Consider the following 23,208-nt stretch of genomic DNA (forward strand, 5'->3'; position numbering starts at 1 on the left):
ACATGCAAAGAATGCATGTCTTAATTTCAAACCACTTGCATTACCATTTAAAACTTTGGTTGGCCACACATGTACATGTTATAAAAATGTACAAATGTGAATTTGATGGTGTGTAACGACTTTGTACTCACCAACCATCCTTAACTCACTCCCACATACGTAGTAAAATCTAGAGGTTTTCGGTTGAGCCTATTATACAAGGTCTTTTTAGCGTTGATTTGTAAGCTATTGTAAATGAGTGTGATTTACTCTATACACACTTTTGCTCTCAAATAGTGATTGCAGGTTTTCATAACGAACCAAATTAAAAGTGTTGAATGCATAGAGATGGAATAGTGTTGATTAAAATTGAATGTGTAACACATTCACGATCAAATTCATTACATACTATCTTTCTAGTGATGTTTGTTTTTATTGTGTGACTTGCGAGCTACTACTATCACAATATCTTTTATTTTCTGGTAATGACTTCATATTTTCACGGAATTAAAGGGTGTTGAATGCATGGAGATTGAGTAGATCGACGCTTAAGTGTGTAATGCATCATTTTCTTGTCCACAAAAGGGAACTTTTATCGCCCGACTCTCCCGAGGCCTCACATCCCGACCTGACAAGATAATGGTAGGGTAAATCAAGAGTAACTAATCCACCCATTAAGTGGGAGGACTCCTGTGTGGTGCCCACAAAAAAGTCCACTACATTGGGTATAATTCCTACACTCCCACGGTAAACTGTACAGACTTGATTCTATGTTCTTATCTACAATTTATCACCCAAAAACTAAGCTACCCAATGCATCATTTTCTTTTTTCCCGGTAAGGTTGAATCCCAACCCCAAGTGCTCCATCACGACCCGACTCGACAGAACATAAGAATATAAATCATGATAACTCAATCGAACACAAAGACTACTTTTGTTTATTAGGCACAAGGAGTCCCTACAGTTGGTGAGACTCGACCCTAGTCTTTCCCAATACATTATTTTTCTTGTTTTACATCTTGTCGTTGTAGTAAATCGAGAACATAAACAAATCCTTTAATTGCAAGAGGTCAAACGTGATACATACGACATGGAAGCATTGATAGATGCATATATATATATATACACATACATACAGCTAGGCTTCATCTTCGTCATCGTCATCAACGCAAAAACAGACACATAAACAGTAGCCATGGCTGACCTTATATATGTATATATGTATGTATCATCTACCAGCTACAAATTCATCACACCGACTCTCTGCACTGGACTTCACTACTTCACTTAATATATTATCGTAAATGCTTTATATATATTTACTCCAATTTTCCTTTTTCTGCATCCATCTTGGGATTTTTTCCATCAATTAATACATTTGCTGCCCCTCGATTTACTCTCTCTCTCTCTCTCTCGTCTTCTACCATTCCCTCCTTCAATTCCATTGAATGATCATTTCAATTCTTATCAATTCAATTCCCTCTCTCTCTCTCTTGCTTTCTTTCTTTACAATTACACCCCCCAACCCCCTTGATTTAATTAAGCTTTAAAGCAATCCCATCTTTCTCCTCTCTCTCTCTATATATATATATAGGCTCCTCTTCTCCTCCCATCGCCACCAACACCCATCCCTCTTCTCCTGGAGCTCCGCCGTGACCGCCACCACCGCCGCCGCCGTTTTGCTGCAAATTCCGGCCGTTTTTTCAGGTTATTACCAAATCTTTCTCAATTTTCGTGCCTCCATGTAAGATTTTTCCTGATAATATATATTATATAATAGAGCTGGTGCAAGTTGATTAGAGTAGTTTGATTGGACTGAATAATTAGTAGTTGTTATTCAAACAGATTCTGTTTGTCATTGATTTTGTGGTTGTTTAGCTATCATGAGCCGGAGGAACGGGCCGAAGCTGGACTTGAAGCTAAACCTGTCGCCGCCGAGGAGGGGCGGCGGCGGGGGGCGGGCGGCGGCGCGCGAGTCGCCGGGGCGATCGTCGACGGTGTCGCCGACGTCGCCGCCCAGCTCGTGCGTGTCGTCGGAGAACCCGGAGGAGTCCCGGCGTTACTCCAGCAGCCCGGAGGGGGCGGCGATGGTGCTCGCCGGCTGCCCGCGGTGCCTCATGTACGTCATGCTCGCCAAAGACGACCCCAAATGCCCCAAATGCAAAAGCACGGTTTTGCTCGACGTTTTCTGCGACAAGAGCGCAGGCAAAAGTAGTTAGGGATTGATTGATGGAATCATCGTCGACGTCAAGAATTAGCGGATTATTCGACCGGTTTAATGTTGAATTGAGATTGATCAACGTTAAAGTTACTACTACTGATGTATAATCATCCTATTATTATTTTTTTTATTGTTATTATTGTTATCATCTCCTTCTTCATTGTGGTAGTTCTATACTCTGTAACTGTAGGAGTATAGGCAATGGAAGTAGGGAATTAATCTGGGTTCAATTCTGTTGGTGTGTTAGTTTTTTGTTTTCTTCAATCTATCTTTAGCAGAAACCGATGTAAGCAACGGGACAACAACTCAGAATGCCCAGATTTATTTTATGGATAATTTTTAATTAGGTTATTTTTATACTTCATGTCTGCCCCTTCCTCTGCAGTCGACTTTTTTTATTTTTTATTTTATTATTATTATTATTTTTTATACTTCAATAGTATCGGCACCTCATGAGACAAATACTAATTCAGTCACGTTTCAGTATATTCTAACTTTTTGTATATTACACTATTCAAGATAAAACTAATTCAATTGTGTTTTGAGTTTCATTTTAGAGGATCTCTTCTAAAATTTTGATTTATTGGAAAACTCGTATATGTTACTTTAAGGTGCGCTTTAGGTGAAGCTCACTTTGTGATTATAGCTCGTAAAGAAACCATCGTGCTAGGTTATCCGTAGTTAATTGGCTCAAATCAAGAAGACTAATCTACAACTCATACCAGAAGTCAAACTTGAAACCTATTAGGGTTGCGTTCAAACATTTGTATGCATAGAATTTTTTATTTTTTATTTTTTATTTTGTACTTATTGCATTGATATTATTAGTATCTCGCAAAAGTTGACTAATCTGGTCCAATTTTAAGAGTTATTTCCTTTTATATACTATATTAACTATAATATGCATCTTTTATATGAGACCAATCTAATCAAGTTTTGATGAAATTTCATTCGAGAATGGCTCCACATATAGAGTTCTAACATTTATAATTGACTTTTTGCATGGCAAAATAGTTTTACGGGTATCTATATGAGTATGGATGAAGACTCTATTTGGCAAAGCTTATTTAGGAGCTTATATCTTATTTTAAGCTACTAATAAGCTATAAGCTCTGTTTGGTAATGTTCTCAAAATAAGCTAGTAGCTTAAAATAAGAGCTTATTTTGAAACGCTACTTGAGATAGCTTTTCAAAATAAGCTAGTAGCTTTTTAACTTTTTTCCATCTTTATCCTTATTATTTTAAATAAATGACATCATTTACCCTTCTCAATTAAAACCATTTTCACATTTTTTTCATTATGTTTGGTTGTAATTTCAATTTGATATTTATGTTTGAACATTAATTTTTGTATAAACTAATCTTATGAATTATAAATATTTTTTTTACTTTATATATTTTCAAATATATGTTCTTACTTTATATTTTATTTAAATATATTGATTTCATTATTTTATATTTTAATATATAAACAAACCTATTTAAATTTAAAATTATTTAAATTGTATGAAGATGTCCTTTTTAGTCTTTTTACATTTATCAAAAAGCTAATTTTACCAAACACTTTTAAGCATAACAGCTTTTCAGATTTCAGCTTCGAGCTTATAGCTTTTCAGTTTTCAGCTACTTTTCAGCTTTCAGCTACCTTTTGAGCTAGGTTTGTCAAACATAGCCGAAATGGTTAGTAAAACACAAGGGGGAAAAAAAATTAAGAAAAAACTGCGAGTGACTGTTTGGTCTGGCAAAGTATATTTTCTGATTTTCCAGAACCTAGAAAGTATACACTCGAATGTTATTGTAATTTTGGACCCACCCCCTGAGGTTACATTGGCCCATCTTAGGTGATTTTGTCGCAAAACCTTAACATTATCCATTATCCAACTGCATTTTGTTTAGTAAAATATTAACTATATTTTCATATATATATATATATATATATATATATATGCTCGTGCCACGAAAGAGATAGTTAAATAGGTGAAACATGATTTTCGTACAATAAGATTATAAATTTAATTTTTGTCAACATCCTCTGATCTTGACCGAGTTCATAGTACTGAGTTTTCATAACTAACAATTGATCTCTTTTGTGTGATTTACAAGTTATTATTCAAAGTGAATTTTACTCAATGCATACCATCATGTAGTGATTGCGAGTTTTTCTTGTACATATTCTCGCATATTCAAGTGGAATCAAAATGTTTTGTGGAATGAAACATTATAAGACCATGTATAATGTGATAATTAATATTATTAACTTGAATGTTTATAAGATTAGAATACAATTACATGCTACGAGAATGATATAGAAACAATACAAATGTTTAGAATCGTATATGAGCACACTATTTGTACAATGCTTAACACATACACCTCATATGGCTGGAGCTTTCGAGTTTTGATCCTCATTCACTCTGTTTATATCATGAATATATGTTGAATGACTTTTATTTTGACTTACGTAACTCAAAAATAAGTAATTATTTCAATATAAAAAGAGTTAGGTTATTAATATGATATTCAATATTTCATCAAATCATTTTCTCTCTTCTTTTTTTTTTTTTTTTTTTAAAAAGTCAGTTTAGTAGTTGACCAGAAAATTATATTGAATAATTTTTTGTCCTAACTAAATTTGATTATAAAATTTATAATATGCGCAACAACGAACCACGCAACAAATAGATAGCCCGACAAAGTTTTAATTTGCTGATGGGAGCATCTAGCGCCTTACTTCTTGCAAGTAGTTCAACGTCAATATTATAATAAATAATTTTTATTTTCTAATAATTAGCACAATAATTTACCACACATACAGGTGTATATCTAATTATTATATAAATAAATCGATAAATATCATCAAATATAATAAATATCATCTTTGAAAGTGTGCACTTTATAAATCCCAATTTATGATCCTAATCGACAAAGAACCACAATAAAATAAATGAACTTAGGTTGTATATAGTTGATTTAATTTGTTCAAATCATGATAGTCAATAAGTTGCTTCATTGGTAATCATGCTTTTTTTTTTTTTTAACATTGCATAACTAAGGGTGTATTTGGTTCATGGGTTTAGCTATCAGGAATGAAAATCAAAGTCATTGTTATTGTTTGGTTGACAGATTTATAGAACATTGTACTACTATGAGATTTGATTATCCTATTAATTAGAAAACTCATTCCCTAATAAAAATAAGGTTTCATTCCATTATTCTTCATCCTAATTGGTAATTTGATTTTTAAGTTTGGAGTAGTGCTTTTTTATTTATATTTATATTTTTTATTCATATTGGTGCTTTGGATGTCTTTATATTAGAATAATTTGTCTTGATTTTTTGTTCTTGTATTTTTAAAACATTTGTTCCCATTATAGGATCATACATAACGTAACCAAACAACAATATTAATAATCATTCCAATTCCATTCTATTACCAAACATGTAAAATACTTTCACACAAATACATTACTATTACCGAGTATTTGATTTTAATTCCGATTTCTATGTGCGAAGCAAACACACCCTAATTGTAATGAAAAAATATAGCAATAAAATGGTGAATGTGATGTGGTAATTAGGTGAAAGATGAGAGGGTGAATGGGTTAGGGTAAATGTGTAAATTTGGGAAAGAGGAGTGAGTTGGAAAGGGGTTTGGTAGTTCGAGCATTGAAAAAGGGTGGGGGGCACTGCATTAGATTGAGAGTCCATTAAATTAAAATGACATAAATGCCATAGTAATTGAGACAGTTGAGAATAATGAACCCAATTACAATTACGTCATATGATACAATCATAAATAGTAAAATCCCAATTTATTGTGTTTCCCATCCCCCATTCAATTCATCTTTTTTTACTTTTCACATTTTTACGACGTCGTACGCTGAGGTACGGACCACACTGTAATTTGTAAATTATAAATGAATTGTATGTTATTTTAGCTGTCTCCAAGATTTTGAGAAATTCATTCTTACTCCATAGTAAATACTAAATAAGGCCTAAGGTCTGCATCTACAACAACTAGTAACTCCGTGAAAATGTATGATCATATGAGCTAATATCATTCATTCATATATGATTATTAAGGGCAAAATATTTATATAATTGTGAATTGAATAACAATTAACAAATAATTCACTTGTCATTTTCTTAACGCAATTTATCTCTTTTATATGATTTACTAGCTATATGATCATTTTATAAGTCCATGGCAAAGTGAAAGCAAAGGGCCAACATTAAGGCATAATTGTCCCTGGCGAACTATTACACGTACCCTCGCTCCCTCCATAGTTGTTGTGACAATTCTTTGTTCAATGCCGAGTATGAAGACCTTGGAATTTACATGTTGATATTGTTCTTATTTTTGTTAATTTTAAAACTATATAATATAATAGTTTTTCCAAAAAAAAACTATATAATAGTATAAAATAAATCAAAGTATATAAACTAAATTAAATAAAAATAGCCAACTACTATGTAGTGTGATCACACATTTGTTACCATTCTAAATTATCGAGATACTATGTTGTAAAAAAATCATAAATGTTTAAAAAATTAAACAAAAATATATATTAAAAAAAAAAAAAAGAAAAGAACATTTGAGGCAATGGGCGATTGTTAAAGGCCCACTTGGCTCAATGGCATATCAAACCCAACAGGCCAGACGGCCAGTAGCGCAGCACCCATAAAGTAACAAATCACTCAATATTTCTTCCAAATTGGAATTACAAAACAAACATTTTTTTTTTTTATTTTTGGTATCAAATCTTTTACTATTATGTAATGTTTGTATGTAATTAATTACTTAATTAGTTAGAAGTTGATTAATTCACGGCTGTTATATACTCCATAAAATAATTTTACAAAAAATTAGCCATTTAGAATAGTCAGTAAGCGAACTGTTGATACATTTACAACATTGAAAGTTTGAAAGTTCTATAAGCACAACTCGTGTTGAAGTTGAGGCTATATACACGAAAATAAAAAATTAAAAGGGATGACCAAGTCCAAGTGGGCTGGAGCATGATCATTGTACCCAATACCCAATATTATAAAAATCGCTAGGCGTTTATCGGCGTCTAATTTTTTTTAAATTAAAAAAAAAATTTAAGACTTGATAAATAAAAACTATTTGATAATTTAATACGGGGTAGTTAATACAATAGCTAATAGGTTGTGGTGGTCGACCGGCGCGTATGCGCGATTTTTACAACCGTGATTGTACTAGAAAGTCATGACTTTATTTTTATCCTCTTGATCAAATCCATTGCCGCGACTTATTCATAATAAAATAATGAGAGTTTGATTCTTGTCAGGACTGTGAACTTAGATTGTTAAAAAAATAAAAATGAAATTGTTCAAAAAAAAAAATGAAATAAGAATTTGATTAATTTCTCTGCTACTTTATTCTGTCTTTTACTTTTGGGTTTTGGCTTTGTAGCGTTTTTATTGATTAGATTCTGTGTCTCCGCCTCTGCGCCCTCCCACTCTCCCTGCTCCACCACCATCTATTATCTCTCTCGCTTTCTCTTCTCTTCTCTCCTCGATCAAATCGGCTTCTCCGTCGCTGCAAGCAACGCCTCTCCGCCCTAAACCTCGACGCAGCACTGCTCAACCATGACGCTTGGCTCAGCAGGATCGAGTTGCGTGGGTGAGTCCACTCATTCCTGAACGCCGCCCCTTGATCTGCTACTTTTCTTCGTCTCTGTATCCGATGTGGTGTCGTTTTAGGATCTTCGTGATCGGATTTTGTGTTTATTTGGATTTATTCAATAGATGTTGTACTATTGCTGATTGTTTCCGATTGCCTGTGTCGTGATTGAATCTGTGAAGCGTTTTTTTACGTGATTGACGTGGCTGTATCGGTTTTGATTCGTGATTTCTAGCCGTTTTGGATGTTTTAAGGTGGATTTTCCGCTGGTTTCGAGATGAGCCGTGAAAGTGTTGCATATTGCGTGTTAGGATGGTGATGTTCAATTAGGAAATGAGCTGCTTATGTTTAGCCCTTGATGTTTAAGTAAAGTTGGCGTGAACTTCTAATTCAATAAGGTGGTGTGTTGTTTAAATATCTGCATGAATTGGCTAGATTTTTAAGCTTTTATGATGAAGGTGCTAGTTTTGTACTAGAGTTTGTCAAGGTGGAAAGTTGTGCCAGTGGTGCCCTTTGTAGTTCAATCAGTGAACATATGTGGGGTATTTGATGTTTGTGTTAGCTTGTTGTTACTGAGTGAAGGCATTTTGAGATTTATATTGATATATCAAGTGATTGGAATTGAAGGAAATGGTTGTAGTTCTAATGTTTGTGCACACTCCTTATTTGATATGGCTTCATAGCATTTCCCCCGGTCCGCTGTTATCATTAGTTGCGTGTTTTGTGAAAGTCTTTTGTGCTGACTGGCACTAATAGAAAATATGGAGAAGTTCTAGGCAACCGATTGGCATGCACTTGGAAGTTCCAAATGGTTTTTGTTTAAAACAAACTCCTGCCATACAGAAAATGCCTTAGAAATTTCATTAGTGAGTTTGGCACACTTTTAGACAGCACATGCCTGAGAAAACTTCTTGTTACTAACTACACTCAAATGATGAGGGGAAGTATGGTGCAGCCTTATAGACAACACATGCATGAGAAAGCTGTCAAATTCATGTTTGTAGTAGTTTCTGGTAGCTTGCTACTTCTGGATTTCGGTTTTCTGTTTCTTTGCTTGAATGCTATCCATTAATATATTGTTCTAATTTTTGTTTCATTTGTTGTCAATTCATGGGTTTGGATACTATCTTTTAGTCTGATGGTTTTCATTTCTTTTTGCCTTGTGTTCTGAACTTCTGATTTTGATCCACAATTTAGTTTAGTGATTTGGAGTAACTAGGCAAACAAGGATTATGGACTTATTTCATGTGTAGACTTGGGAGTGGGAATGCCTTTGAAAACTTATTAGAAGTGTAAGAACTATCTTGAAAAGATAAGGCATCTTTGTACTTGTGCTTAATCTGTCTGTTTATTTCCTAGTAATTTTAACTGCTTCCATGCTGAGTTTTGTATTGCTATTTTCACTTCTTAGAGAGTAAGAATAAAATTATAAAGGTCTCAATGTTTGAGCTGAAAAATTTTGAGGTCGTATATCAGACTGTTTTATGATCATGGTGGATATAAAATGGGACATTAGGATTTATGATGTATATAAACAGGCATGAGGTTATGAGATGATATTTACTGACATGTTTTCTTTTTTTTTTTTGTCTTATTCAACTAATTTTTATATGGTAGGACATGCTGCAATCCTTAGTGATAAAGTACCTGATGCATATTTGCATATATGATCTCAGTATTGTCTTTTTAACCTACATGTCTATCCTGCAGTTGGAAATCTTCACAGAAATGTGTTGATTTTTTCAGATATTTTTTTAATTAATTCAATGTCTCAATTATTTCAATTTCCTCCCAGTCCCTCGCAATTTCAGATTGTTGGAGGAACTTGAGCGTGGAGAAAAAGGTATTGGAGATGGGACAGTGAGCTATGGTATGGATGATGGAGATGATATCTACATGCGTTCTTGGACGGGCACCATTATTGGTCCCCACAATGTGAGCAATATATTTCTCCTTCTAGACCAACTGCATTTTTGCTTTACTTGTTTTGAGGGACTAATCTTATCTTTTCATATATTTCTGTAACTCATTTCTTCTTTATTAGTATACTGGTTTTATGCCCTTTCAATTTGTTACATTTGACCTTTTGCTTATGATCTGCTTGACATGAGACCCAAAATGAACTGAATTCTGTATATTCATTCTTGTTGATGCGTGGTGGATGCTGTAATTTAAAGGGAAATTTCTGATATTCTTATGATTTCTTTGTAGATGTTTCTTTATTAAGATTTTGCTTCTTTATGATTTATAAAGCATACATGGTGATGTGACAGAGGTGATTATTGCTAGAAGGATTCATAGCTCAAGTTGTTGTGTACACTGTTATTTATTATTAAATTTTTAATGGTCTTGAAATGATTGATTTTTACATATATAATTTTTATTGTGGAAACAACCCAAATTAATAAATAGCTTCTTGCAGTCTGTGCATGAAGGTCGTATATACCAGTTGAAGTTGTTTTGCGACAAAGATTACCCAGAGAAGCCACCCAGTGTTCGTTTCCATTCTCGAATCAACATGACCTGTGTGAATCATGAAACAGGAGTGGTATGCAAAATTGCAAAAAGCTGCCATTTTGTTATATGGATTTAAGATTTTATAATATTATTATGTTCATGAAATGCAGTTCCTTTTTTGCTATTGTAATAGGAAATTAGAGATCCAAACAAATCTACAGATTTGAGAAATGCATTGAACTCTGGTTTAGGCCCTGCCATACGAAGGATCTTGCTGTTTATTATATACAGCATTGCATCCCTTTATACCAACCTTATAAGATAAAAATACACAGCCATTAAGAGTTTCTGTTGGATGGCCTTCCATCTGTTGTTGCTTTTTCCATCTGCTAACAATGTTTTCTTGTTGTTTTGTGCTGTTGAGGGTGATGCCTAATGCCTAATATGTGGTATAGGTTGAACCGAAGAAGTTTGGTCTTCTAGCAAATTGGCAGCGAGAGTATACCATGGAAGACATTTTGACACAGCTGAAGAAGGAGATGGGATCTGCACACAACCGCAAGCTAGTCCAGCCACCTGAAGGCACGTATTTCTAGTCTACAAGTCATGGAACCGTACCGTGTAAAACTGTAATTGTGTCATGGCAGTGAAAGTTTTACGCAGAGGCTAACGTCCTCTGCTGATCTATCATGCCTTCTCAATCCCCACTTCTCTGCTTTCTAGTTTCTCCGAACAACGTTATGGAACGCTGTTTCTTTAAATGGGATTTTGTGTGTGCCGAACAAGTTTTAAATTAAATATGAATCATTTCGTCACCATTTGTTTCCTTCACAAATGAACCCTTTTCATTTCTATCTCTCTCTTCAATTTCACAGCTTGTGTGATGACTGTGATCTGAAGTGTTGGTGCATTGTTGTCATGGTTAGTAGTTGTTAGGATGGTGGTTGAAATAGATATGATTTGTTGGGATGCAGTGCATGTGAAGGGTTGTTTGTTATTCTGATTCCGTTGGATGCTTCACGTCTTTGTCACTTCATAGGCAAAGACCCATAGCAAATGTATTTATTATGGAACTGTTTATGCTTTATACCCAGTCTTATTAAAAGTAGGATACATGAATGGGGAAGATGATAGTCTTGTTGTTCAAATCAAGCACAAAACTTCCGTGTTTGGTGGGGCTATTTGTCTCTAACCGATCCATTACGCCATTATTTTAACACGGAAGAAAAAGACATTTCTTTTACTGAGTCACCGAGTCAATGGGGCCGGCGGTCAACCCATGTTCACACTCCCTAACAACTATCAAGGCTCACCAGTATTCTCCATTTGAAAGAAGAGTTTTTTCCACTTTTTGTCCTATGACTTTAGTGTCTCCGTCAATTTAGGTACACGACTTTCATTTCTGACATAAGTAGTGTTTGACTTTAATTTTTTTGCCACTTTTAGTCCTTGACTTTGATTTTTTTTTCCACTTTTAATCCTTTCGACCATTTGAGCTACAACTTTTAATCGAAATCAACAAACTGTTGTGCCATTAAGGTTAAATAACATTTAATGTATTTAGGGATTTATCTATAGACAATTTTACCCTTAATGGCACAACAGTTGTTGATTCCGATTAAAAGTTGTCGCTTAAAAAGAGAAGCAGAACAAGCACATAACGTTTCTTTTTCCTATTTTTTATCTGATTTTATTTATAAATATATTTAGCGCTTTATCAAAAGACACTTTTACTCTTAATGGCACAACAATTTGTTGATTTCGATTAAAAGTTGTCGCTCGGATGACCGAAAGGACTAAAAGTGGAAAAAAAATCAAAGTCAAGGACTAAAAGTGGCAAAAAAATTAAAGTCAAGCACTACTTATGTCAGGAATGAAAGTCGTGTACCTAAATTGACAGAAGCACTAAAGTCATAGGACCAAAAGTGGAAAAACTCTTTGAAAGAATAAAAGGTTTACTAGACGTTTCCCTATTTAGTTTGGTGGGATGGCACAAGGCACCAAATAAAACAATAAAATAGAATTAACCCCTTTTAGGTAATCGAATGAGTAGAACATGATTTACGTATCAGAAGGTTGTGGGTTTAGTTTTTACTTGCGTTTTCTCGGTCAAGTTTGCCTAATTCATCAAGTCTATTGCACAGAGTTTTAGGTTTATTCGATTTCTCGATTTCCGCGCTTACGTAGTGGACTAAAGTCAATGAAGTTTGTTTTTATTTTAGCTGCAGTAGGGATTAAACAAATGTCTTAATAAGTAAAAAAGAAAGGAGATAGTTAGGGGCACACTGAATTAGAGAAAAAAGTAATATAAAAAGTTTATCATGGCTTACAAGAATTAGAATCAAATATAAACCATAACAATTAATACACCGAAGAATTACGTTACCCCACTGCATTTTTTAATGCACAAATTGCTAGATTATGTATAAACACGTTGCTTTAACGTTTGGTGTATTAAAAGAGATAATCAGATGTTACGAATATGATTTATATCATTCCAATTTAGCCCTTCGAGATTGAAAATTGCGAAAAAACCCAAACAAGCATGTTGTTGAAAGAGGAGAAAAGTAGATAAAAAGTCAACTTAAAATTTGCTTTTACCATTAAGGTGAGAGTTAAATTCTTGTCACAAATATTTGAGGTTTGAATTTAAATTGAACTTCTTTGTATTCAGAAGTGTACAATTTGGTGTTAAGTTTTAAAATTATATTAGTTTAATTTACCTTTTCATGAGCCTATAGAAGGTTTATAGAGTCTAATATATAGTCTAGTAAAATAAAAAAATCTTATTTATAAGTCAATTCCTAGGTGATATATTATGGGCAATGGCACAATGTTGAGCTTTGGTTATTGCAATGTGAGAGTTACACCTAATATGGTGGGCTCATTGTTTGACACCAGACACTGATCTTTTTATCTAATGGACTATTGAGTTAGCATAATTTACATATTTACTGTCCTGTTAGGGTTAGGGTGTGAGGATAATGGCGGAAGAATTCCGTCATTTGTGGGTTAAAAAAAAAAAAGGAAAAGAAAAGGGGAAGAGGGACTGAGGGAGGGAAGTTAAAGAAGGGTAGTATAGTAATTTGGAAGTGCGAAAACGCAGAGGCCCACTTTGTCGAATGCAGAAAAAATCGGTTCACATTGCGCTGATCACCTGTCACCGCTCCACGTCCTTGTCCCCATCTCTACGCATATACGCTCTGTATACGTATAAAGTAACCTTCCGTATAAATATACTGTCGTGAAACCCTAGCTGCTCTCACCCTACCAATCGCTTTCACCTCACTGCCTCGATCTGGAGTCCTTAGATTCTCTTCCATGGCCGCAGGCTCTCCCCCGACTTCGCCGCCCCAGGAGGCGCCGCCGCTCCTACTTGATACTAAGAAGCCGATTCGGATCCGCTCCGTTTGGGCCAAAAACCTCGAATCCGAAATCTCCTTGATCCGTGGTCTCGTTGACCGTTACTGTTTCGTGTCCATGGATACTGAGTTCCCCGGCGTGGTTTTCCGGCGGGAGCTCCGGTCTCGGGACCCGGACGAGCATTATAGAACTCTGAAGTCGAATGTTGATAAGCTTAAACTCATTCAGGTTGGGATTACTCTCACTGATGCACAAGGAAACCTACCAGACCTTTCCTCCCCTTTTCGCTACATTTGGGAGTTTAACTTCTGTGACTTTGATGTGGCGCGTGATGACCACGCTCCTGGATCCATTGAGCTTCTCCGGCAGCAGGGGATTGATTTTGAAAAAACTCAAGCTTTTGGCGCCGATACCGCCCACTTTGCTGAGCTAATGATGTCTTCCGGCCTCATCTGCAACGATGAAGTCACGTTCATCACCTTCCACAGCGGCTATGACTTTGGTTACCTGATCAAAGCCCTCCGCGGTGGCTGTGACTTGCCTGGGACACTAGGGGAATTTCTGGAATTGCTCACGGTGTTCTTCGGCAATAAGGTGTATGATGTCAAACATTTGATGAAATTCTGCTCAAATCTCCATGGTGGGTTGGACCGTGTTGCCAGTATGCTTCAGGTGAGCCGGGATGTCGGGAAGTGTCACCAGGCTGGCTCGGATAGCTTGCTGACTTGGCATGCTTTTCAGCAGATCAGGAAGACATACTTTGAGGACAAAGAGGCTCTTACTGAAAAGTATGCCGGCGTTCTTTATGGGTTAGAGATCTTCTCTCCGTAGGCTCTGTAGATTATGAGTCATCGGTTGAAATTTCTCAGTTAAGCTGTACAATCAATTTGCTTAATATTAAAAAAGAAAATATGGTTATAGTTTAATTGCTCCTTCCCATGATTGATCTTTATCCTGCATTTTATATATTTTTATGTGTGTGCATTTGATCACATTGAATTCTGACTTAAAACTTGATATGTCTGTCAGTACTCTGGAGATGAAAATTTAGTAGTAGAACTTGTAAATAACACAATTTCAGATTCAAATAGGATCTGATCTTAATTAATCTGTGGATTCCTTGTGAATGTATTGATATTGAACCTTTCTCCATGTCCTTGGCTTAAAGACCTGAAACCCATAGTACATAGGTGAAATCATTCATTGAATTCAAATTTTACATTTTTAGAATTTCTAACAAACAACTAATGTCAAATTCAGGGATGGGTGTTACTTGTGATGAGTTTAGGTGTTTTGATGTTAACTATTATTGAAGCTGGAGCTTTCTGGATTGTTTGGAATGGAAATCATTCATTGAATTCAAAGAGTAACAATTTAACTTTTTTTTTTTTTTTTAAAGATTTCTAACAAACAACTAAATGTCAAATTCAGAGAAGGGTGAACTTGTGATGAGTTTAGGTGCTTTGGTGTTAAATATTATTGAAGCTGGTCCTTTCTGGATGGTTTGTGATTTCATTACAAGTTGAGTTGAGAAGTAAGCAGACAAAAGTTGGATAAGAATTGGTTGTTCAAAGTTTGTCTTTTTTAGGCCTTTTATTTTACCAGGTGATTTGGAATGTGTTCGGGGGATGCTGGTGACTGAAGAACTCAGTGGTTCTGAAATCATGCTAATAAATGACTTAACCTTTTATGAAGTTTGGGGCAGATTACTGGGAAAAGTTCATTAGAGTTGGAAGTTGTTTGCCTTACTTCTCAGACTGCTTACTGTCTGTATTTCCAATGTTATCTGATTTAATGTTGATGAATTACAAGTTCAATTAACAGATTAAAGACTTAGAGCGTGATAGGTGTCTTGTAGTAATCTTTTTATTGTAATTCAGGATCTATAATGATGTTCTGAAATTGTTAGGTGGATTAAGATCAATTGGTTTCTAGCTGCTCATTATCAAATTTGTATCGTCTTTGGCTGAGGAAAATGCTAATTTGGTTTGTTTGAAGAATAAATTATGGAAATTTCTGATTTACTCGGTCTTGACTTATGAACCTCCAAGATTAGGAAGTTTTGGGGTTATTAATAAATTTGGCTTCAATAAATATTTGAAATTGTGCATTTTTTAAGCACTGATGATGCAAGAGGCTACTCTTAAAAGTTAAACATGGAAATGCTCTTCGACATTTATGATCTTTAATTCTTTATATCATGGAGGAACTTAAATAGAGCACCCATGCTCTGCTTTCCTCTTAGATTCTTTTCTCTCCATTTTCCTAATATATGCAGAAGTACATGGTTTTATGTAATCCCGGTTTGAAACAACACGTTAAATTTGATCCCATAAGCTAAAAGGGGGTTCTCTCTGTGCCCATGTAAGCACCATTCCTTTTAACGATTTGGTTCATAATACACTGGATATGCATCATTATTATAAAAATTTTGTCAATGGAAATTATATGCAGGAACTTTAGAAGCACGCATAGGACTTGAGATGGATTGAATTTTTGGTAACCATGGGTTCAATAATGTGTGTTTATGCATCATTTGCCACTCAGTGTCCCAGCAGTCAAATGCATTGGTGATCCGAGGTGTGGTTAGGATTTCCCTGTTAGCCTTAACCAACAGGCAATGCGACTGGCAAGGGAAGTGAATCAAACAACTCTGAGGGAATTGAGCAACATTGTATTCTTTTCCTTATCTATTTGGAAAGGTATGTTCTCTGTCTACTTTACTCAAGTAATAAAGTTCATTAAGGTGTAAATATAAAATATTAGAATCTGTTATGTTTGGTCCTTTAAAAGCCCTTCTGAGTTCTTAGGAGTAACTTTCTTGAATACAGTCATATAGTGGTTTGGGGACTAATGGGATAGGCTTAATTTCTTCAAAGGCAGAGGTTTTTAGGAGAAAGGAGCATTCTCACTTGAAATATGACATTTGGATAGGATTTCTTGAACGATGATGTTTGCTTCATCATCCTTGAGAGCTTGAAGGTTAAACATCAATATGTTCTAAAATCCACAATTTTCTGAACATGTTTTACTGGAAATTTATGTCAGAAAGTCGTTACAATTTGGGTAAGATTATGTTTTACTTAGGGTTGCGCATGCACGTGTGTTTGTGTGTTTGTACATGTATTCATACTGTGAAGATGCCGTTTGCTTTTTCTCTTCCTTTCCGATTTCAAAGATGATCATTACATCTTCAGAAGTTCATCTCATTTCGGCACTTAGGGTTTATTCGTTTTCATGTCATGTATTTCTACCCTCTTATTTGCCTTTCCATCAACTATGGCATCATGCAATTTTTAATTTCTTAGCATTTAAATGCATAAAAGTTATCTGTGCCTCTGTGATATAACCTTTTCTATTTTCAACCATCATGACGATTTTCTGCACCCATTTAATGTCTGTCCCAACTTCCATTAGGAGTAGAATGAATTTCATTTCATAATTTTCTAAAGTTTTTGGGATTTTTCATCCACTCAAATACTCAATTTCATCAGAGTAAAGTTGAGTGGTGAAATTAAACCAAACCACTTATTGCCAGTTTGGCCAAGTTGATTAGAAGAAAAATGGTTTATTTTTGAAATAGTTTATATAAAGATCTTTTCAGAATATATTCTATTGTGATTATTTAGAATAAAAACAGAGCTTTCAAAAAAAGCCTTAAATTAGTGCTTGTTAAGTAAAGGCAAATTGTCTCTTATCTACTCCAAAAGCCACTTTTTAAAAATCATTATTGACGTAACATATGGCTTCTTCTTGGAGTAGATAAGATGCAATAAATTGCAGGCAAACAAGCACTTTCAATGATCATGAGAAGCTTGTTCTAATTTAGTCGTTTACCCTTTTTTCCATGAATTGGATCCTCAGGGAATAATTTGAATATGGTGGTGGCTATAAAGGCTTCATGAATAATCACCCTTTGCTGTCAGCCTGTCATTTAAGGAATTTCATGATGCTCGGGTCCAATCTGGATGTACTTATGTTCTTGAATTCTTATCTAAGCCAAGTGAAGTTATTGAACATATTAAACTTCTGTGGTTGAATAAAATAAAAAATTGTTACTTTTTATGCACCGTAGTTGTAAACTGAAATACCCTACTTAGTACTTACTGTTTAGTTTCTATTTTTGATGAAATTCTGTCTCTATTTCATTTAAAGAGTCATGATAGAGGCCAAGAAAGAGATGGTGACTTATGAACAGAGCAAAGCTTGGTTAATATTCCATTAATGTTTGAATGGAGAAAATGGTTGCCACTTGCCACATCCATCATGGCTACTCTGCCCTACAAATCAATCAGGTATTTTTAGCTTTTTGTTCCAAAAATTTGATTGGTTTCAACTTTCACTTCTATGCACGTAGTAAAATGATGACAGTAACAGATGAATCATATTTCAACTTCACTCGTAAAATTTGGGTTATTGCTCTTGTTTGGTAAAGCAGCGTTTTGATCAGCAATCAGTGCCAAATAAGTGTTTGGTAATCAACTGATTTGATTAGCGTTTTGGGCTCAAAACGCTGTAATTCTAAACGACGGCTTTTCTGAATAAACCGCATTTGCTCATTTTTGTATGAAATGTACTTTGTATGATTGCTTTCATCATGCCAGATGAGTGATTGCTGTTGTTTTTATCATGTCTCTTAAAAAGCTACCAAAGCAGTATTCTCATGCCCACCCCATCTTCATCTGCAGGATTGCATGCAGGCCATGGAAAAGGAATCCATGATATATGCAGGATTGCACCCCAACCCCACTCATATCATGTATGTATAATGTATTTATATATTTGTTTTCAAAACCTGCTATTCAATATCTCCAGTACTGTGAGACTAATCTGGATTCAACCCGAAAAGTTTTGACTCCCAGAACTCTTTAACGTGACTTGACTTCACAAATTACAGTTGTATTAGCAGTTTGCTTATCAACTGTATATGATAATCGTGTTAGATTTCAACATATTTAAAGTCGAAACTACCATCAAACCCTTTCCCATGTTTAATAATTATGTTACACATGTGTGTCTCTCCATACATATGTTTATATATCTTAGTGAGAGATGCCTAGGATGTAGTGGTGCCCACAAGGACCACCTTCACTGTCAGCTGTAATTGGTCCCTTATTCTGAGTATCCAATATCCACACACACATTATATACAGCAATTTAGTACCATCAAAGCCATGTCTTGTAGGCTTAATATCATCTGGGCCATCACAACTTGGGTCAATCTATCAATAAATGGTCCATGTATAATAAATGTGCAACTAGTTTCGATAAATTCTAAAACTTGTGTCGACCCATTGCTGTGGCAACGTGGCATTATCTCTAAGATGTCACAACTCATTATCCTCACAAAACATGCCATTAAAATGTGTACTTTTATTCCGTTGGTTCAACCAATCACACTAAAGTCTTTCTCTAGTGACAGTGTGGAGGCTCAAATCCTACTGGGAATCTGGAGGTTGTTAAGAGGTCTTGATCGATTAGAGTCTATGAAGAGCCTTTATGTGTAGAGTATAAAAGCAAGATGTGGGAACTTGAGAATTGAGAGAGCCACTTGTGATTTATCTCCTCTAGCGGCTCTTGGGTAGGGTTTTGGGAGCTTAGGATTAGTCTGACATGATGACTGATATTAATGTTTTTTGCACCGAATATAATTGTGCGTGCTTTTTGTATTGTATTGTATATTATTGACGATGATTTCAATTTTTACCTTATACAAATATGATAAGCATTGGTGTCATTTGTACCAAATACAGTTATGTATACATTTTTGGACTATACCCGACACAATAATGTATGATATGTATGGTTATACCTAGGGTAAAATGTATCGTTGGGTGGTATCCAATACAATCATGTATATTATATATAATGTAAAAAATAGTGGTGTGGATCAATATCTGAAAATTTTTCTAAAATTGTAAGTGGATAAAATCAACTAAGGTTGCAGATGAGTATATTGAAGGAGAGTCCCTCTCATGGGGTCTCCATCTGTTTCTTGGGATGCATATGCGATGCACGTGACTGATATTATTGTGTTGTATGCATCACATGATGCTCAACCCCACACGCCCACGCCTCCACTTGCTATATAGTCTTTTTATGTACTCTTGCTTCTTAATTAGTGTACTTATTACTTGTAAACCACTATTATTTTTTACTTTCAATTTCATGTGCCTGGTACTTGCACTAGTTAAGTTCACTATTTATGTGCTTATAATCATCAAGTCTAAGAGTACTGGTTTATTTTCTTGTGATTTTTTACTGGTTAAGATTACACGGTGGGCATCACTCAGAACGTACATTTGAATAGCGATTGCGGACTTTCCTGTAAATTAATATTAAAGTAAATTATCAAGTTAATATTGTAAGAACCAAGTAAGAATGTGTTAGCGGTTGAAAGCGGTTCACCTTCTAATCAACCACTCTCTAAAAGGTTGTTTAGATAAGTAACAGTCGTTCAGTAGCAATATTTGGGAGAAGATAAGTCACAGTCAAAATTAGAGAATTTAAGTAATCACAACTTTTAGTCCTTTTATTTATTTTTCTTTTTTTTTTTTTGAAAACATTTTTCTTTCTCTAATAAAAACAAGATATCCAACAAAAGTTGTTGTCATTAATATTTTGTACAACACAATGTAATTCAAATCGAAGTCAAAGGCTTAAAAGTTGGTCATAGAAGTATAACTTATGAGCATTATGTTGCTGCTTATACACTCTTTAAATTACTTTCATTATTTTGCCAAGGTGACAAGGATGAAATGGCGTTTCTTGATGATGATCTAATCCCAACACAAGAAGTGAGACAAAAGTACAAAGGGTACAAATAATTTTTTAAATAATGTATTTGGTTTGTCCATCAATACATTGGCAAGACCTACATACCAACCCCACCACCAAAATCTTACTAGCTAATTAACTATGTATTGAGCGTGTGTTTAAGTTGTATTGAATCTATAAATCAACATATATAATGTTGATATATATGTGCCTCTATTCTCATAGTTTGTATCAATGTATTAGTTCAATATTTTTCATATATACAATATTATAGCGTATAATATAAAGTATATTGTTACAATAAAAAAATAAATGCACGATTTGTTAATTTAACAGAGTAGAGATTTTTATTCTTTAGTCTTAACAATATGATTCCATGCTAGACAAGATAATGAAAGGAAATTAGAAATTGTATGCTCATGCCTGACTAGTTTATTTAATATTTTGCTATTATGAATTTCATATAATGGCCTTGAAAATTATGGTTTAAATTTTATAGTGTCATATGTGAGGGTGTATATTGTATGTAAATGTATTTTGTACTTACTAATTTGGATTCTCCTCTCTTTATATCTTTAGCTAAGCATATAAAATGCTCGCACAAGCTTAGCTCAGTTTAGTAGGCAGTATTTGAGAGAAGAATTAAGCATATACAATATATTTGAGTCACATCTTAGAATTTAACTCATTCGCGAAGTCTGCATTCAACAATTTACTTTCTCCCCAAAAAGTATAGGATTATGGAAAATTATCCTTACATTCAATGATTTAGCTCGTTTACATCAGAATCAATATGGTGCATTAAAAAGTAGATACATTCGTGTGTGTATATGAAATATGTGCTGTGTGCATATTAAGTATGTGTTGTGTACATGCATATATCAGTCCTTGTAGTTGTAATAAATTTTGTCTCCTTGATGAGCCACCCTCCTCTTTCACCATTGAACTACTCAGCCTTGTAACATTAATTGCCTCATTAACAAAACCCAAGCCCCTCCCACCAAACCTCTCTACTCACTATTCAAACTTCCATTTTTCAATTCTTCCCTCCCCACTCCCCTCTCCCACTATTTCATTCAAACCTCTCCCCCTTAGCTTCTTCTTAATTAATTACCTTTCTTGAAAAAAAAAAAAAAACCCTTAGCTTCCAAAACTATGAAGCTCATCCCTTTCCTCTCCAAATCCTCAGAATCCACATGGCCATGGCAGTGCGGCGTCAGCAGCCCCAAAACCCTCTCTTTCCGAGCAGACGACGCCGTTTTCGCCGCCGATCAGTATTCTTCCCCGGATGATGACTCCGTCGAGAAGGTCATCAAAGGGTTGCGCTCGGAAAGGCTGTTTTTCGAGCCCGGACACACTAGCTCCAAATTGGATGAGGCGGCGGCGGTAGAGGCGGCGGAAGAATCTCCGTTGAAGGAAAGCGTGGCAATGGCGGTGGAATCCACCGACCCTTTTCTCGATTTCAGGAGATCAATGGAGGAAATGGTGGCAGCCCACCATAATCACAGCCGTGAAGATAAAATCGAAGAAGTTTTGGATTGGGAGTTTCTTGAAGAACTCTTGACTTGTTATCTCAAAATCAACGGAAAAAACAATCATGGCTATATCGTTGGAGCCTTCGTGGATTTGCTGGTTTCCCTCTCTGCCCATTCTTCATCTCATCATCATCATCATCATCATCCCGCAACCCACGAAAAATCTCCGGCCGCCGGCGCCGGCGCCGCCGTTATAATTCCTCCGTCGTCGTCTCCTTCTTCTTCAACTAGCAGTGATGAAAACTGTTTGTTGTCTTGTACTAACAGCCATTCTTTTACCTCTCCTTTGTCTTTCTGCTCTTCCACTTGTTCCACTAGTCCCTGTTTGTCTTTTCCTCAGGAAGCTCAGGATCGAGATTGAAAGATTCTGCAGACATCCTTAATTATATTTTATTATTATTTTTATATATGACTTGAATTGGATTCATTTAAAGAGAAAAAAGAAACAAAAATGGAGAGTTCCATTTATATTAATTATAGTCTTGTATGCTTACTATTCTACTGTTCTCCATATGTGTGTTTTGATGAGTTACTTCATCCAGCAATTCGTGTATACAGATTCGTTAATAGGTTAACACAATTATGACATGAACACGTCAATGAGCTTACATATAAGTTATTAGCACACAAAATTAAGGATCCCTCACATCTCCTGTATGAGAGAGATTAGTTGATGAAGTAAATCGCTAGATGTGTCTCAAATGTTTTTTTTTTTTTTTTTTTGTTCTGAGTAGGATTCGAATCCTATACAATTTAGTTGCTAGCAAAGTCTAGTTTGTAAACGTATTCTTGATTGGTTGACCAGTTAGGCAATATTCTGGAGGCTTGTGTTTGATTCTATATGTGTTAATTAACTAGTTGTGTTGAAATTAACTATAGATATAGATGTATTCCTAAGAGGAGAAAGAATTAGGCGTACTACATTAGATATTATATGTTCCACTCATATATATTTTAATTTATTCATAATTTTAATTTATTAATTAACTATTGATATGAATAAAATATAAATAGTTGACATGTTGATTATCTTGATTGAATAACTATCTAATCCTGTTTCTCCTAGGAGTAATCAAATTTTTGTTAGGTAACAACATAGAGATTGTGAAAAGAAAATTGAGAGCATTAAGAATTGGTGCAGCAGTTGTTGGAAGATGATGACTATATATGAATATATACAACTACTGCAAAATAATAATGGAGTATGGACCATTGGATGCATGGGAGA

The 23,208-nt window shown here is 34.9% G+C and overlaps 3 protein-coding genes and 1 long non-coding RNA gene across 5 annotated transcripts; all 4 read left to right on the forward strand.

The window, feature by feature from the left end:
• Window positions 1-7,634: 7,634 nt before the first annotated feature.
• LOC116006978 (ubiquitin-conjugating enzyme E2 variant 1D) lies at window positions 7,635-11,134 on the forward strand. The gene is made up of 4 exons (XM_031247532.1): window positions 7,635-7,848; window positions 9,644-9,783; window positions 10,271-10,396; window positions 10,761-11,134. The coding sequence occupies exons 1-4, from the start codon at window positions 7,815-7,817 to the stop codon at window positions 10,899-10,901; spliced, it is 441 nt and encodes a 146-aa protein (XP_031103392.1). The 5' UTR covers window positions 7,635-7,814; the 3' UTR covers window positions 10,902-11,134.
• A 2,327-nt stretch (window positions 11,135-13,461) lies between these two features.
• Window positions 13,462-14,594, forward strand: LOC116007204 (probable CCR4-associated factor 1 homolog 9). Its single transcript, XM_031247817.1, has one exon. It carries the CDS (start codon window positions 13,627-13,629, stop codon window positions 14,497-14,499), a length of 873 nt encoding a protein of 290 aa, XP_031103677.1. The 5' UTR covers window positions 13,462-13,626; the 3' UTR covers window positions 14,500-14,594.
• Window positions 14,595-16,379: 1,785 nt separating this feature from the next.
• On the forward strand, window positions 16,380-19,416 carry LOC116007205. Of its 2 annotated transcripts, XR_004095213.1 has the most exons (4): window positions 16,380-16,734; window positions 17,824-17,963; window positions 18,357-18,427; window positions 19,085-19,416. It is a non-coding gene; the product is annotated as an uncharacterized LOC116007205 (long non-coding RNA). The 2 variants fall into 2 exon arrangements; XR_004095212.1 differs by lacking the exon at window positions 16,380-16,734 and having other exon boundaries at window positions 16,746-17,963.
• Window positions 19,417-21,355: 1,939 nt separating this feature from the next.
• Window positions 21,356-22,407, forward strand: LOC116007186 (transcription repressor OFP15-like). The gene has a single exon (XM_031247793.1). The coding sequence runs from the start codon at window positions 21,601-21,603 to the stop codon at window positions 22,339-22,341; it is 741 nt and encodes a 246-aa protein (XP_031103653.1). The 5' UTR covers window positions 21,356-21,600; the 3' UTR covers window positions 22,342-22,407.
• The last annotated feature ends 801 nt before the right edge of the window (window positions 22,408-23,208 follow it).

This window comes from Ipomoea triloba, chromosome 15, assembly GCF_003576645.1.
Source record: "Ipomoea triloba cultivar NCNSP0323 chromosome 15, ASM357664v1".
NCBI classification, from domain to species: Eukaryota; Viridiplantae; Streptophyta; class Magnoliopsida; order Solanales; family Convolvulaceae; genus Ipomoea; species Ipomoea triloba.